The sequence below is a fragment of the Lepisma saccharinum genome, chromosome 18 (assembly GCF_977018435.1).
Source record: "Lepisma saccharinum chromosome 18, izLepSacc3.1, whole genome shotgun sequence".
Classification (NCBI taxonomy): domain Eukaryota; kingdom Metazoa; phylum Arthropoda; class Insecta; order Zygentoma; family Lepismatidae; genus Lepisma; species Lepisma saccharinum.
The window spans coordinates 6,113,575-6,130,859 of NC_139246.1; the positions used below are offsets into that span (position 1 = coordinate 6,113,575).

Sequence of the window (17,285 nt, forward strand, 5' to 3'; positions counted from 1 at the left end):
CTAGTGAGAAAACGGAAGAAGGCCAAAGAAATAGAGAAGAAAGGCGATGAAGACACAATGAACTGGAATGGGGGACTGAAGATAAACAAAGAATGGGAGAAGGTGTTAGAAAGAGGAGAGAAGAAGGAAGAAGAATGAAGGAAACAGAGCGTGAGATAAAGAGCCCAGCGACATTCTCTTTCAGGTGAAAGTACAGTTGACTAGGGAAAGCCACCTGCTAGATTGTTCCAGAACTACTTTCTAATAGTCTGGTGGGGAGTATTTTTGTGTATATATATATCGTCTTGTAGTGTACCTGGTTACATTTGTACTTGGTGCAGAGTCTGAAGAAAACTTTGCTAAAAGGTTGAAACGTTACGTTTAGTTTATGTTTTATAATAAAATAAATTTCTGCCTTGATCAGCATATTTAGTTTTTATATCATGGAAACAAGGCTTAATGGTGTGTTTTACTTACACGAGCACATGAGTTTTCAAGTCGCCTTCCATTTCCCTGTTTCTCAGTGGCTAATTTCAATACCCCCAGCACGTGCCCTGAGAATTTTATAGACCTTTCTTTCCCATTAGCAGAAATTAAGGGTAAAACAATGGTGGTAATGGGAGGGGGGCTTCCACCTCTAGCATTCCTTTGCCGACAGCGAGGAATTAGAATTCTCGCCCGCTGGGACACCGTTCGCACTCATTTTCCAATAACCAGGGCATCGTCTTCCCATAAATTTCCTCCCTTCCCCCCCCTCCCTTCGGCTTCGCTCACGCGTCGGAATCTTCGTGGAATTTCCTCTCTCCCCCTCTCTCGGGGCACTTCCGATATATTTGATCTCGCAAATTCCCCGAACAGGGAAATTCTTTTCTTCGTCTCCTCACCTTCGTCGGAAACATTTCTCTCAATTTCCCAGGCCGAATGACAAATTCACGCAAACACATGGCGGAAACGCACAAATCAAGTGAAAACCTTAGACGAAGTTCCAAATTTTCGAAAAATGCCATTCTTCAAGCATAGATTCTGTGAAACATTACGATTGGAAGTTGAGCTGGGCTTAATAATGTGCGAATTAAGCTATTTGCTTTCATGGAAGATGGCCACTCAGCGGCGTTATTAGAGATTTCATTTTGGGAGGTAGCTTTTTGGGGGTATGAAAAGTACCAGTTACGACTACACTATTGGCTTTCGGTTCTAAGTACCTTAGAAGATTGGTTCTAGCCTAGCTTATTACACATACAATTTAGAAACGCTTGCTATACATTCTAAGGAAACCCAAAGCTATACGCGAAAAGAGCTATCGAACTAATAAGACTTAATTCCCATTGCGAAGTTCAGACTTTACGTCCATCTAACCTAACCAGGGTGACCACTCAAGGACCATGATAAAATTCAAGTATAATTCCCGGTTTTCAAGGTGGACTTTCTAAAAATTCAAGGCTACAAGCAGATTTTTTAATCTATTTCAACCTTACCCATTACCGCGCCTCACCAGCCACGCAATATAAAGGGTCTGTGATATTCCAGTGTATCCAAAAATTCTAATTCAATTCAATTAAACGATATATATACATATATATATATATATATATTTAAAATATTTAATTTAAGGTGCTGAGTTTACATTTGCCATTCCACATCCTCAGAAATAATCGATCAGAAATTGTAAATAAAATTATTCATATCAGTGAGATGATGATGGTGATTCTGGAGTTGGCAACCCGATTTCTTGTGAGTTGGCAACCTGATTTCTTATGAGTTGGCAACCTGATTTCTTATGAGTTGGCAACCTGATTTTCTATGAGCTGGCAACCTGATTTCCTATGAGTTGGCAACCTGATTTCTTATGAGTTGGCAACCTGATTTCTTATGAGTTGGTAAACTTATCTCTATTCATAGCCTAGGACCACGTGACATAGTCAGATAGCCCATACCTTAGATTCAGTATACGCCACTGCTAGAAACAATATGTTTCGGGATATACTCTATGTGATCAAAAGTATCCGGACACCACGCGAAACGTGTGTTTATCATAGAGGGCGACACAGTACTGCCATTTACCGCATGGAACACATAGTCAGCGAACTCAGTAGTCTGCAGACAGTGTGACGCAGCAGTATGGGATGGTCTGAGGAACTCACAGACTTTCAACGTGGTCAGTTGGTTGGATGCCACTTGTGTAGGAAGTCTGTGTGTGAGATTTCCACCCTCCTAAACATCCCTCTGTCCACTGTTTCCAATGTTACAGTGAAGGAATGTGTACAACCCAAAAGCATGCAGGCCAACCTCCCATGTTGACCTCCAGAGACCATCGAGTGTTGAAGAGGGTCGTACAGCTTTATCGTCAATCATCCATCGCCACCATCACACAGGAATTCCGAACTGCATCAGTATCTACTCCTAGCACCATTACTGTTTGGCGCAAGGTGTGGCAACTTGGTTTCCATGGCCGAGGAGCTGCCCATAAGTCAAACATCACACAGACAAATGCCAAACGCCGCCTCATGTGGTGCAAGGAGAGTCGAACCTGGACCATAGAACAGTGGAAAACCGTTGTGTGGAGTGATGATTCACAGTACACAATGTGACGATCCGATGGTAAAGTGTGGGTCTGGCGAATGCCTGGTGAACGACATCTACCAGCCTGTATAGTGCCGACAGTGAAATTAGGAGGTGGTGGGGTTACAGTGTGGTTATGTTTCTCCTGGAGGGGGCTTGGCAACCTTGTTGCTTTACATGGCAATGTCACGGCACAAACTTACGTTGACATTTTAACAGCTTTCATGCTGCCTACAGTCGAAGACCAGTTCAGGGATGACCATTGTGTCTTTCAACATGACCGACCACCCGTCCATACTGCAGAGCTTGCGGGGGAGTGGTTTGACGACAACAACGTCCCACTAATGGACTGGCCTGCGCAGAGTCCTGATTTGAATCCCATAGAACATCTCTGGGATGTTTTGGAATGCCGACTTCATGCTAGACCACACCGATCCACATCAATACCCCTTCTCATTTTGGCGCTCTGCGAGGAATGGGCTGCCATTCCTCAGGAAACCTTCCGGCACCTGATTGAAAGTATGCCTGTGAGAGTGAACGCTGTCATCAAGGCTAAGGGTGGGCCAACACTGTATTGACTGCCAGTGTTCCCGATGGAGGGTTGCCCAAACTTGTACTTTATTTTCAGGTGGGTGTCCGGATACTTCTGATCACATAGAGTACTAAGCTCCGAAAAATTGTTAATTGTATAAGAATTACAAACTCAAATTTGCCTGATCAACTTCAAGATATCTTATCTTGCAAATAATTCGTCTGTCAGATAGATTTTTCTGCAGAGGACACTAAAAAAGTAAACGGACTGAGAGAATTCTGTTTTATTTTCCACGCAGCTATTTTTCCCTTCCTCGATTAGAATAAAAGCTATACTGTGAAAACTTGCCTCAAGACATTTATATATATGTATAAATTCAATGAGATTGAATTAATAAAGTTGTAATTTTTCACGTCTACGGAGAAAAATTCACGTAGAATTCAAGCATAATTCTCGGAATTCAATGAATTCCCGGCGAGTAGCCACCCTGCTAACCTACAAGCTTCTTGTGAACACTTTAATACTTGTACAATATCAGCACTGTGCCATAAGAACTTGTGTGGAAAACAACCTGCTGTTGTCTCAACTCCGTGAGGTGTCAGTTGTAGCGTATAGCCGGCCACCGTGGCGGAGTGGTTAGCACGTCTCGCTACGACGCCAGGGTCCCGTGTTCGAATCCTAGCCTGGGCATGGATGTTTGTGAGTGTCCATTCATCAATTTCATCACATCATCACTCATTCCCATCTTCGCAAATTAGTCAAAAGTGGGAAAAAAGCGAAGTAAAATAAAGCAAATCAATCAAAGTTGCAGTGTATACCACAAAGCTGGTGCAGCACATGCTTCAATTCCATTTTCTTTGAGTGGATAAAAACATTCTTTGCAGGGATAAAAATAATTTTCTTTATGGGGGAAATCCCCGGCACACTGCTATTACACCAGAAGTACAGGAAAGTTCATTGTTCCAATTGGAAATAAGGGAATAAGGTTCCTGAACAATTCTTGAGTTCATCACTTGAACATGGAATGTTCATGGGTCTCTGTAGGAAGTGATATACTTGAAAATGTAAAAAAGATGTAACTTTTCTGCTCATATTTTAGACTTAGATTGTTTAAACTTTATTATCGCTGCGAGAATCTTCTGGATAAATTACATCAAGTTTGTTTGGTGTGCAGAATTCAGAGATGGGGAGGAGGGGGCAAGTCCTGATTTTTTTTTACCTCTTTTTCAAGGCATTTGTCTGCATTGAAAGTACGGGTAAAATGAAGTTTATTTGTACATACTTTTACCAGAAAATGTTACCTTATGTGCAGAGAATGAAGGTTATTATGAAATGAAGAATAACATTCAATATTTGGGAAACATATTAATAATAATAAAAATATATTTTCACAAACACGATTTACAGGGTGGTCAGGGGAATTTCCAACATTACAAATTGCTTATTACAAAGATACTGTTACAGTTACAACGGCGATTCGGTTCCAAAACCGGGGTGGGGGGGGGCAAGGTGCCGAAACTGGCGAGGGGGAGCCAGTTTATTTCCCTTTATAGATAAGTTTTAGCATAGTACAAAAGTGTGGGCAACTGCCCCCTCGCCCCCCCCACCGCCACTGGTTACAGCTGAGGGTCTCTCCGATGGCGCAGTGGTAGTGTCGATACCCGGTGGAGGCACATAGTCATTCAGATCCCACTTTAAACTGTATGTAGGTCCAGTCCCGACTAGCCTTACTGTGCATAAAGCGAACTTAAAACACCAACTCAATCAATCATCGAGTCACAGCTGCCTGGCTCGTGGCAAAAGAGAGATAAATTCATCAGGTTTCTCCCATTTGTTCTAGGCAGAGGCTGAGTTGATATAGGAGGCGCTACAATCGCTGGGACTGAAAATGACGTCAGTACAGGAGAAAGCTCAATGTGCTTTATGATATCATGAGCCCAAGTCACAGATTCCTGTACAGGGAAATTTTAGGACGGAATATAGACAACCACCACCTGATTACGAAAGCATCTTTGTACAGGAATTGGTGGAGGCACTTAATAAAATAAACAAACGCTGGCAATCAGAACATACCTCACAAACAGAGCCATGTACAGTGTACCAGAATACATAGAACACCCCTCATGAAGTGTAGATACACAAGTAATAGGTGAAACTGTGCAAATAAGATTGTAAATAGCTATTTTTTCTCATTTAAATATTCAATAGATCTATGAATATGCGGCATCCAATATGTAATAAAAATTGAATGATAGAGATTAAGAAATATGTTGGTAATCTTTCTGAGTATATTAAACTACAGTATTAACCAATATGTATGTTCATTATGTAAACACACCTATTTCATTCTGTAAATATTTCACAAAATTTAACTGTAAACCTGTAGTCAAAATGCATTCAGATATGGCTTCTTCTATACTACTTATATTTTTGTCATATCATTATATTTTTTTCATTATTTGCTTGCCTATTTCATTAAGTATTGCAGAATTCACAAAATATTGGTAACGCTATAAATCTATAGTCCTAAAAATGTTCCTAGCTGTAGTTTTATATATGTTTGTGAATATGTATATGTGTAATGATTACAAGGTAACATTTTAATAAAAAAAATCTAACAATCTGGCCTCCCCGATGGCGCAGTGGTAGCGTGGTCGTCTTGTAATCAAGGGGTCCCGGGTTCGATTCCTGGTGGAGGCACATAGTGGTTCGTATCCCACTTTAAATTGTAGGTCCAGTCCCGATTAGCCTTACTGTGCATAAAGTGGACTTAAAACAGCAAATCAATCCAATCGAATCTAACAATCTCTATAATTGACGCTTTCCATGCCCCTTCAACAGGGGTCCACGGAATAAGGACAAATAAATAAGTGATACCATAAAAAACATTGAGCTTTCTCCTACACTGACGCAATTTTCAGTTCCAGCGATTGCAGCGGCTCCTATATCAAATCAGCCCAGAACAAAGGGAATATACTTTATGGGTTTCTCTTTCTTTGCCACAAGCCATGCAGCAGTGACTGTAATAGTTTCTTTGTGAAGTTGTTTGTGTATATACAGGGTGTTTCTAAAGGTCGTTTACAACGCTTGGGAGGTGATTCCTCACACGAAAACAAGCAAAAAGTCTAAGTTCCATTTTTACGACTGAGGCTTCGTTTCCGAGATAGGAGCCTCGCAAAAGGTGACAAAGTGAACGTCACACCTGACTGGGACGAATACTATAACAGATAGAGAGGCGGTTCCAAGGGAATCATAAAGGAATCGTATGTGCTCAGTCCGGAAGTCACTATGAAAAGTTCACTGCACGCATGCGCAATGGAGTCCTCAAAGGAATTGGGGATTTCCAGCAAGACCAATACATGGAAGGGGTATGTAACGAAGCAAGAAGGACCGTGACAATGAGAAATGAGTTCAAGACAACACATCCCGACCTCAAACATCAAAACATGAGCACTGAACACAAAATCCGAAAAGTTGAGCACGGTTGCATACCCCAGTTACACGCGAGGAATGAACGAATCATGTCATGTGGCATACGAGAGACACATTACTCCACCAGGAGGAGGGAAAGAAAAACACAATATCAGATGATTGCGACAACGTGTATTTTTACACGCGACAACTACGTAATATCCCCCCCCACACACATACACAACAAACAACAAATGCTACAATATCTTACGCACAGACAGTCCGTGTCACTGTACACCAACTGAAGATGTCACTTTCACCACACAAAGGGGGTGGGGAGCAATACCAAGAGTGTTCTCACTGAGATTTGCCGAGGGCAATAATCACAGACGGTTTTCAAAATGTCTGCCATTTACTTCTACGCAGAGATGACAGCGACGAATCAAGGATTGTCGAGTACGAGCAAACAAGCCAGGTGTATCTGCTACCGTCGCGACGTTGATGCGAGCAACGAGGTCCTCAGCTGATGTGACAGGTGTGTCATATACGAGGGTTTTCATTTCTCCCCAGAAGAAAAATCGAGAGGGTTGAGATCTGGCGACCTCGGTGGCCAAGGCACAGGCTCATCCCTACCAATGAACCTATTTCGAAACACGTCATGCAGGAAATGTCGTACATCACAATCGAAATGAGCTCGTCCACCATCGTGTTGGTACCACATTTCTTGCCGCAGTGCCAAAGGTACGGTCACCAACAGTTCAGACAGAACCTCACTAAGAAATGCATGATACGTGCGACCATTCAGGCGAACAGGGAGAATGTATGGTCCAATTAAATGATCATGTACTATCCCGCACCACACATTCACTGAAAACCTGTGCTGGTGATGGGCCACAAAAAGTGCATGTGGGTTGTCAAAGTCCCATACATGACTGTTTCTACTATTGAAGACATCCATCCTGGTAAAAATGGCTTCATCTGTCCACAATACGTTTGCCCCGAAGTGAGGGTTTGTGTCCATATGATGCAATAACCATTGGCAAAACTCCATACGAGGGCGAAAGTCACGAGGTAACAGTTCTTGTACTTTCTGCAATTTAAAAGGGTGCATTCCTTCCTCTGACAACACTCGCCAAACATTCACATGAGACGTGTTTCGTGCCCGAGCGAGCACTCGCGTACTGGTGCCAGGATGTTCTGCGACCGCTGTTAACACATCTTCTGCAAACTGATGTGTGCGTACACTTCGGGGTCTTCCAACTTCTTGCCGCGGTGGTAACACTGGCCCTGTTTCACGCAGTCGACTGTCCACTACCTGAAAGAAGGTGTGAGACGGTAAACGTCTATGTGGAAAGCGTTTTCCATAAAGACGCCTTGCCTCACGGCTATTACCACGTGCCTCCCCATACATGAGATGCATGTCTGCTAGCTGCTGGGTGGTATACGCAGCCATCTGTGTAATAGGGAGCTGGAACTGCAAAGTATTGTTTTTGTTTAACACTGGCACACTGTACAAATTGGCCGTATCACCGTACGAACACCACAGACCAATTGTTGCGATACTTGACTTGCCCACTCCACCACGTCAACTTCTTTCAATACAACATACTAGTACTCTTCAATGCGTATGACAACCTAGACCGAACTGCTGATCATATCCCAGCACCTGCAACACGACTAGAACGACTGCCGGAGAGAACCAACCCTTCGAGCTCCTCTCGCGGGAACAGCAGTCATAAAGGTCAAACGTAGACTACGAGAGCCAGATTTGCATGTGCAGCGCTTCCAAAACTGGTCTCTTTTACGTCACAATGATCGCGTGCGAACACTTTTGGTATTGCTCCCCACCCCCTTTGTGTGGTGAAAGTGACATCTTCAGTTGGTGTACAGTGACACGCGTAAGACATTGTAGCATTTGTTGTTTGTTGTGTGTGTGGGGGGGGAGGATATTACGTAGTTGTCGCGTGTAAAAATATACGTTGTCGCAATCATCTGATATTGTGTTTTTCTTTCCCTACTGCTGGTGGAGTAATGTGTCTCTCGTATGCCACATGACATGATTCGTTCATTTCTCGCGTGGAACCGGGGTATGCAACCGTGCTCAACTTTTCGGATTTTGTGTTCGGTGCTCATGTTTTGATGTTTGAGGTCGGGATGTGTTGTCTTTAACGCATTTCTCATTGTCACGGTCCTTCTTGCTGCGTTACATACCTTTTCCATGCATTGTTCTTGCTGGAAATCCCCAATTCCTTTGAGGACTCCATTGCGCATGCGTGCAGTGAACTTTTCATAGTGACTTCCGGACTGAGCACATACGATTCCTTTATGATTCCCTTGGAACCGCCTCTCTATCTGTTATAATATTCGTCCCAGTTAGGTGTGACGATCACTTTGTCACCTTTTGCGAGGCTCCTATCTCGGAAACGAAGCCTCAGTCGTAAAAATGGAACTTAGACTTTTTGCTTGTTTTCGTGTGAGGAATCACCTCCCAAGCGTTGTAAACGACCTTTAGAAACACCCTGTATATTGTCCTGTTTTGTAACTTGTTACATTTGTACTTGGTGCAGAGTCTGAAGAAGACCTTGCTAGAAGGTTGAAACGTTACGTTTAGTTTATGTTTTATAATAAAATAAATTTCTGCCTTGGTCAGCATATTGACTTTTTCATATTAAACGAGAGAAAACTGAAAGAACCTGAACGTGAATAGATACAGGAGTGAGACTGAATATGAAAAGGCTGTAATATGAGATTATTTGCTTAAATTATTACCAGCCGATACCTTTCCGGTCTTTCACGGGGTCCGCAAAAATGCTGCGCGACATTTTCGCACAGTGTAATTATCCTGGAAATTATTCAAAATTCAAACTTTCTTTTTTATTTTGCACCAATTTTGCACAAAAAACTGTATCTTGCGATTACATGATATCTATTTTAATATGATGTAATTCTTGAATACTCTAAAGCAAATTTATTTGTAAATTGATGCATACAATTCGTAACGTTCCTCAAGTTTGACTTACAACTCGCTCCAATGTTTTTTCGCTCAATCCTTGTTCTGCCCCCTCAATGTTTGCTCTAAAACTGACTAATGACCTCCCTTGTCCCAGATATTTATTGGCATAGATTTTACTAAGCAATGCAGAGTCAGTCATCTGTATTCTCTTCCTGGGTTTCACCTGTTAACGCCGTTGGTGACCCAGTAAAGCTTAGGTAATATCTGACATCGCATTCCTAATTGTCGAGCTCCTGTCTGGAAAGTGACAGCTAGTGTCTGGGATTTTGAGTTGTTTTAATCTAATATATTTTCAATATTTGAGAATTATTGCGAATTGGAGAATAATATTTACACACTAATATTGGTCAATATTTTGAACAAATTTTAATTATTACAATTCTCAAGTATGGGGTATTGGAATCGGTGGGTATCGGTGAGAGTATCGGCAGGCATCGGTTCAAAGTGGTTTCGGCTCAGCGATAATAATTCATAGCCCGTAAACTCCTGCTAGAAATGACCGGACATTCTCCATTACGATCTTAGGGTCTGTCCCTAATGAGACTAATAACCCTTTCGGCCCTTCACACGTGCACGCTGCCCGTGACGTTTGAAAAGCTTGCACTTCCGTTAAGAGCCCTAGAGAATCCAAACTCTGTTTCAGATGAAAAATGTCTTGCATGTAATAAATAACGTCTGCGTACAGTGGGATCCATGAATATCACCGTGAAAATTGTCCATTTCTTGTTCTGTAAAAACGACTTAGTCAAAAACGAGCAAAATTTAGTCACTTTTCACTAAATCCAGTACTCAAAATAGCATCGACCCGATTTTCGTCAAAAGTGACTACATGCATTTAGTCATTTCATTTGTCAAATGTATGAAATCAATTTATAGTCAATTTAGTCAATTTCGACTAAAATGTAGTCAAAATTGAATAATTATTGCTTCTCATGCCTGACCTGGATTTAGTCAATTTCGACTAAAATGTAGTCAAAATTGAATAATTATTGCTTCTGAAATCTGACCTGGATTTAGTCACTTTTTTGAGATGGATTTATTTATTTTGGACTAAAATTTAGTCAAAATTGAATAATTATTGCTTCTCAAGCCTGACCTGGATTTAGTCAATTTCGACTAAAATGTAGTCAAAATTGAATAATTTTATTGCTTCTCATGCCTGACCTGGATTTAGTCAATTTCGACTAAAATATAGTCAAAATTGAATAATTATTGCTTCTCAAGCCTGACCTGGATTTAGTCAATTTCGACTAAAATGTATAGTCAAAATTGAATAATTACTACTTCTCAAGCCTGACCTGGATTTAGTCACTTTTTGAGTAAAATGTATAGTCAAAATTGAATAATTACTACTTCTCAAGCCTGAGATGGATTTATTCATTCTTTGACTAAAATTTAGTCAAAATTTAGTAATTACCGCTTCTCAAGCCTGACCTGCATTTAGTCACTTTTTGACTAAAATGTAGTTAACATTGAATCATCACTACTTCTCAAGCCTGAGGTGGATTTATTCCTTTTTTTATTTAAATTTAGCCAAAATTTAAATTTGACCCAATAAGAGCTTCAAGAATGAAAGAAAACTCAAAACCAGATGTTGACAACTTTACATAGAAATTCTTCGCTTACAAACACATAGGATGTACGAGAAAAAATAATGAAAATAGTCATGGACAATTTGCACGGTAATACTCATGGATCCGACTGTACTACAATATTCTGGAAATGTTAAATATCCACACCAAGGGCGCCCACTGGATTTTTTCTCAGGGGGGCGAGTAATATTTCATATCTTGCCATTTAATCATATAAAATTTTATTATTATTATTATTATAATTTTACTTTACAAACATTTTGTCATTGTACAAAATTCCATACTCGAGTCTACTATTTAGATAGAAACTAGATTCGCTTTGCTTCATTTCTATAAATATACGAGATTACTTTTTTGATGACCAGTTCTTTGTCCTTTTTGTACTTTTTCACAAAGCACAGATATCAAACAGAGTTCACATTATTTACTGTCCTTCATGGTACCTTTGATCCATGTTTTTACGTGTCGAAGGGTATTGTAAAAGAAAGTAATAATTAATAATGAATTATTGCTTTATAATGTAAATATCAAGGTCAAATCTCGGCTCTCGTAATCCCGAACAACCGAGAAATTACAAAGGATGTTACTTAAAACAGGTTAATTCTTAATATTTCCTGCTCTATAAGTGTCTGAAATTGCTTGAAATTGACAGTTTTTATTCCCTAAGTACAAGAAGAATCATTTGAAGTGGGGGATTGTATGTATGTATAATTCGAGATTTTCATCGCATCAGGAAATTTTGAAAACGATGATTCTAATGTCTCTTTTGAAAAAGTTCAATTCTTTTTTGTATTTTGTTTGATTGTACAAGTTCTTCGGGTTAAGTGGTAGAGCAGCCACATACTGAACTTCGCCCATGAATTAAGAATTTCTAATTCTAATTCCAATTACAGTAACCCATCCCTCCACCGACTTACGTAAATTCGCAGTTACGTAATAATTGTACGTAGCTGCCACAATATATTTTCTTTATTTGAAAAGTGTAATTTCAGTTTGTTTTCATATTCTTTTATATATTTTTCATACTTTTATATCCGAAGCTGCATGATGTTTTATTCATAAAATAATTTGTTACTGTGTAAATAATATACATAGATATACTATATACACATACATAAAATAATAACAAATATTGCAGTTTCTTACGAAGTTACACTTAAGCAATTTACAAATTCGATTTACGTAAAGTTCAAGTTACGTAAAGGTTTACGGAACGCATTAATTAAGTAACTCGGGGGTTACTGTATATTGTTAGACATGGTAGTTAAATGATATAACTGACAGCTTGTAAAACAGGCAGAAAATCATATTATTAGTAGTAAAATATTGATAAAATTTCAACATCCCAATTGTATTGTGGCCGCGGTGGCTCAGTCGGTAACGCGTCTGACTACCATGCTCAAGGTCCCGGGTTCGATCCCCGGCCGGTTCAAATCCGGGAACTTTTCTAACGGTGGAAGCGGCCCCGGCGCCTACCCAGCGTCGAATAACATGGGTACCTGGGGGAAACCCTGGGGGGTAAAGGCGGTCAGGGGCGTGATGCTGATCACATCACCCCCACTCACGACCGGATCAAGAAAGTGTGGGGCGTTACCCCCACACCCCCTATACGCCTTCATGGCGTGGTGCTATGCACAGGGGAACACTTTACCAATTGTATTAACTTTTTAAAGATATATCGAGGGGGGACACCCTTGATTCACACTCCTCACGACACTGATAGACGCTATATTCCTGCATAAAGTAGCCAATGGTACTTTCGAGGAAATTCACTTTGTAGTGCCGCCTCGAATCACCCGAAGTTTTTTGCTTGTCACAAGACTATATTACGCCTCATAAAACATTCCCTGTTCCACAGTCAGTACAATAATTATTGTCCAAGCAAACATTTTTTGAAAATGAGACATGCTTTAGAAGGCTGTTGTGTAATAATGTATAAGGTACTATATCGTATATAATTTTAGTTCATGTAGTTATTTCCTTTTCTTAGTATCAGTGGCGTACCCAAGGGGGTTTGGTGGGAGCCATAACGATGACTGACTACCAAAAACACAAAAACAGTAGGTATGCGTAACCCCCTTTCGGAATCTTAGGTACGCCACTGCTTAGGATATTCCAATGTAAAATTGCAAATGCTTTACTTACAATGCTCTGATAAATAATTACGTAATAAAAATAAATATTTTCATATAGCCGGTTCATTCGATACCATGATACTCTCTACCCTCCAGTAAAACTCCCCACTAGGGATGGACGATATCGGAAATTTGATATCGCGATATATCGTCACAGACGATACGATATTTTTTCCGTATCGTGATATAGCGATATATCGTCTCCACGATATATATCGCTAAAATATCGTGACGATATATCGCCAAATATCGTGACGATATAGCACAGACACGATATATATCGTCATATATATAATCTAGTTGATATCGCCTGGATGATAGTTTTTAAATATCGCGATATATCATCGAAACGATATATCATCCAACATTACTCCCCATCCTCTCGCAAATAAAGGTTTTATTTTATTTTTATTTTTTCTATGTATGAGACAAAAATGTATGTATTGCAAATTGTGAAGAATACAATGCTTTACATAGCCAAATTTTCCCAATTAATGCTCTTAAAACATTCTTTTTCAAATTATAAAACATTCTTTGTGTTGTGTGTGTGTGTGCCTAAATTAGGTGACGTGTGGGTGCATGTTGGTTGTGGTTCTCGGAATCCTTTAGTCTAATAGGGTAATATTATTGTGACAGGAATGAATGGAGTGAAAAATGAAGCAAATTCAACAAGCTTGCTTGCGTGCAGTGGTAAATAGACGAGGATATCGGAAGCATGGCATTGTTCCGTTCCAAGAACACGAGACATTACGTCATACAATATTCAACTCGTATTTCTTTTTCTCACCACTGTTCAGTCTGCAAAGATACATATTCTACAGTGCGTTCGTTTTTTCTCCGGTCAGAGATAGCGCGTGACATGGCGCAGATGCCGGCATTTTCGTCCCGTAACGTCTCGCTTATTTACGCACATATCTTTAGCATGTAGACAATTACATTTATATTACATAACGAGTACTAACCGATGTTATAATAATTGTTTAAAGTTGTTCACGCTCTATCTCGGCCCAGAGCCAAAAACGAACGCACTGTACAATTTAATTTAATCTTCTATATATACAGGGTCCGGCAGAATGAATAGTAGGATATAAAAAGGATAGAACGTCTAAACAAATCGAATAATTTATTGAAACACACATTGAAAACAAAGAATAATAGATGCCATTACATACCATATATGCCATTTTACTTGGTTTTGAAGATAACGCCCGACAGATGGTCGCCATCACGTTCAGCGCATTCTTCCAGGCGGCGAACAAAAGCTCGCATCACCCGCTCCAGCATGTCCAATAGGATCGCCTCCACAGCTGTACGTATCCTTGCCTTCAGTTCAGCCACGGTATGAGAACGTGTAGCGTACACTTGACTTTTCAGGTAGCCCCACAAGAAGAAGTCAGGGGCAATGAAATCGGGCGACCGTGATGGCCAATGAATGTCCCCAAATCGGGAAATCAATCGACGAGGAAAATGGAGCCGCAAGACAGTCATGGACCGGCGGGCCGTGTGGGCTGTTGCCCCGTCCTGTTGGAACCATATTTCTCTGGTCACCCTTGGAAGGAGGACGTCATGTAACATTTGGACATAGCGATCGCTATTAACCATTACCGCACGTCCATGATGATCCTCAAAAAAATATGGACCGATGATGCCAAACGATGCCACACCGCACCGCACCGTCACACGTTCACTGTGCAGGGGTTGCTCATGCAGCCAACGAGGATTAAATAGCGCCCAGTATCTGTAATTCTGTTTATTGACACCACCGTGCAGATCAAAATGAGCCTCATCCGACATCAGTATGTTGTTTCGCATCTGCGGCTCGGCTGCTAAAAGTTCCAAGCAACGGAACGCAAAGGTTCGTTGGGCATGTTTATCTTGTTTTGTTAGTTTCTGTGCGACCTGCATTTTGTAGGGGTGGAAGTGGAGGTCTTCATGGATGATGCGCCGCAGGGAACGATCTGACATTCCTAGCGCCAAGGCATGTCTGGCAGCAGAACGCCGAGGACTTCGGATCAGTGCTTGACGGGCCTCCTCCACTCGCCCCTGGGTCCGTTGTGTCTTTGGTCTCCCCGGGCTTTTCTTTTTTGCACACGATGCAGTAGTCCTGAATTGTTGCGCCCACCGTACAATCGTCCTATGATCCGGGACGTTCTGATGTCGGCCCACATGGAAATGGCGACGAAAGAGCCGCTGCACGGTGATTGGAGACTCGTTATTTTTTAAATACGCCTCAACGGCGAATGCTCGATGTTCCGAACTCCACAAGGCCATACTTACAAATGGCAGTCCTTCCTCAATGCAGCGCGCACACATGTCGTTGCGAAGGCGCAACAGCGACGCCGTACTACGTGACTCAAATCAGGCTATTCATTCCGCCGGACCCTGTATAAAAATGGATGTATGTGTGTGTGGGTGGGTGTGTATGTTTGTTTGTTTCGGCATAACTCTCGAACGCCTGATGAAATTTCAACCAAACTTGCAACACGTATCAAGGGGTGACATGTAAAAATAATCGAGAATCATCGATATTAAATTCCGCGTACACACACATCCGTGACTCTATGCAATCCGCACAACGATAGTGTTTCTCGGGTTGCCTAAAATCCAGGCTGTGTTGAGAATGGAATCCACAGTGTTCGTGACATTCCCAATACGGTTCAACTCCAAGTTCATCACCTACCAGCATGGGGGGTGAGAGAGGGTGAAAAATAATATGCCACAAATGACCTAGATTAGTGTCGAATCCATAGTTTTCGGAGTCGCTAAGCTAATTGGCGACATTCACGATGACATTTAAAATTAGTTACATTTTACACTCCTAGTTAGAATTCATTATTTTCCTGTCTAATACAGGATTAGGATAAATAAATAACCGTGCAACGCCTGGTAATCAGCTAATGTAATATAATACAAGATCTTTAGTATAGTAGATTGCAATACTCACCAACTATTGTCGCAAAGATGAAAACACCAATCAGGTAACTGACGATGGTAAACAAATACCTGAAAAGAGAAACTTATTTTAGATTTTTAAGAAGAACATAAATTAAGAGTATTTGAAAAAAATGCAGATAAAAATTTTGGACCTAAAAGCGATGAGAACACAGGTGGAGAAGGTTACATAATTTAGAACTGCATATGTATTCATGTCCAAATATCATTAGAAAAATTAAATCAAGAAGACTTAGGTGGGCAGGCTATGTGGCACGAATGGGAGAGGAAAGAAGAGTGATTCTTGTTGGGAAACCTGATGGTAAGAGACCTGTAGGAAGACCAAGATGAAGATGGAGAGATAACGTTGAGATGGACGTAAAGGAAATCGGTAAGGATGGATTGATCTTGCCTAGGATAGGGACAGATGGAAAGCTTATGTTGCTGCAGCCATAAACCTTCGGGTTTAAGAATGCTAGAGAGTTAGTTAATTAGGATTCCATGTAAGATACACATCAATTAGAAAAGGTTGAATATTGATTTCTTAAAGGACCTGACACAAGAGGGATAAGGGGTGGAGAAAAAGAAGAGTTGACGTTGTTGATTAATCGTATGTATATTTACATAAATATCCTACATACCCAAAAGAGAGAGAGAGAGAGAGAGAGCTCTCTTTCTTCACCCTGTTCCGGGAATCTCTGGAGCAAGGTTATGAAAAAAGTCTGTTCGTAAGTAGTGACTAGAGAAAGACCTTACCAATGAATGCGCAACACGGTAAGTGAGTATATGGAAAGAAAAACGCGGGTGCATCTACCAGCCGTTTGCAGCAGTGCGAAATGCTTTTCTCCACCCGTTCGCCTTCTTCCCTTCTCTACAGTTATGCGCGGCCTTTCTCCGAAGATTCCCGACACACAGCGTTAGCGTATCGTACCAAAGGTATTGGGTAAGAAGGGACAAGTCTTCTGTCATTCTTAGCATAGCAGGAAATAGAGAAAGGAATGCTGAATACGTAATCAGGCAAAGGTTAGGTTATTGACTTGAGAGGCGTTTGTGGTATGAGCGTTGGAATCGTGAGGGAGCGTGGACAGTTGGCGAGGATACGAGACAGAGAAAAGATAGCGAATGGTGAGAGA

At 41.0% G+C, this 17,285-nt stretch overlaps 1 protein-coding gene across 1 annotated transcript in view; it reads right to left on the reverse strand.

Moving 5' to 3' along the window:
- LOC146002364 (uncharacterized) overlaps window positions 1-17,285 on the reverse strand; it is a 630,594-nt gene that overhangs the window by 121,065 nt on the left and 492,244 nt on the right. Inside the window, exon 6 of the mRNA XM_083140085.1 lies at window positions 16,166-16,224. Coding sequence (XP_082996211.1) covers window positions 16,166-16,224 — 59 coding nt within the window. The remainder of the gene's footprint in view (window positions 1-16,165; window positions 16,225-17,285) is intronic.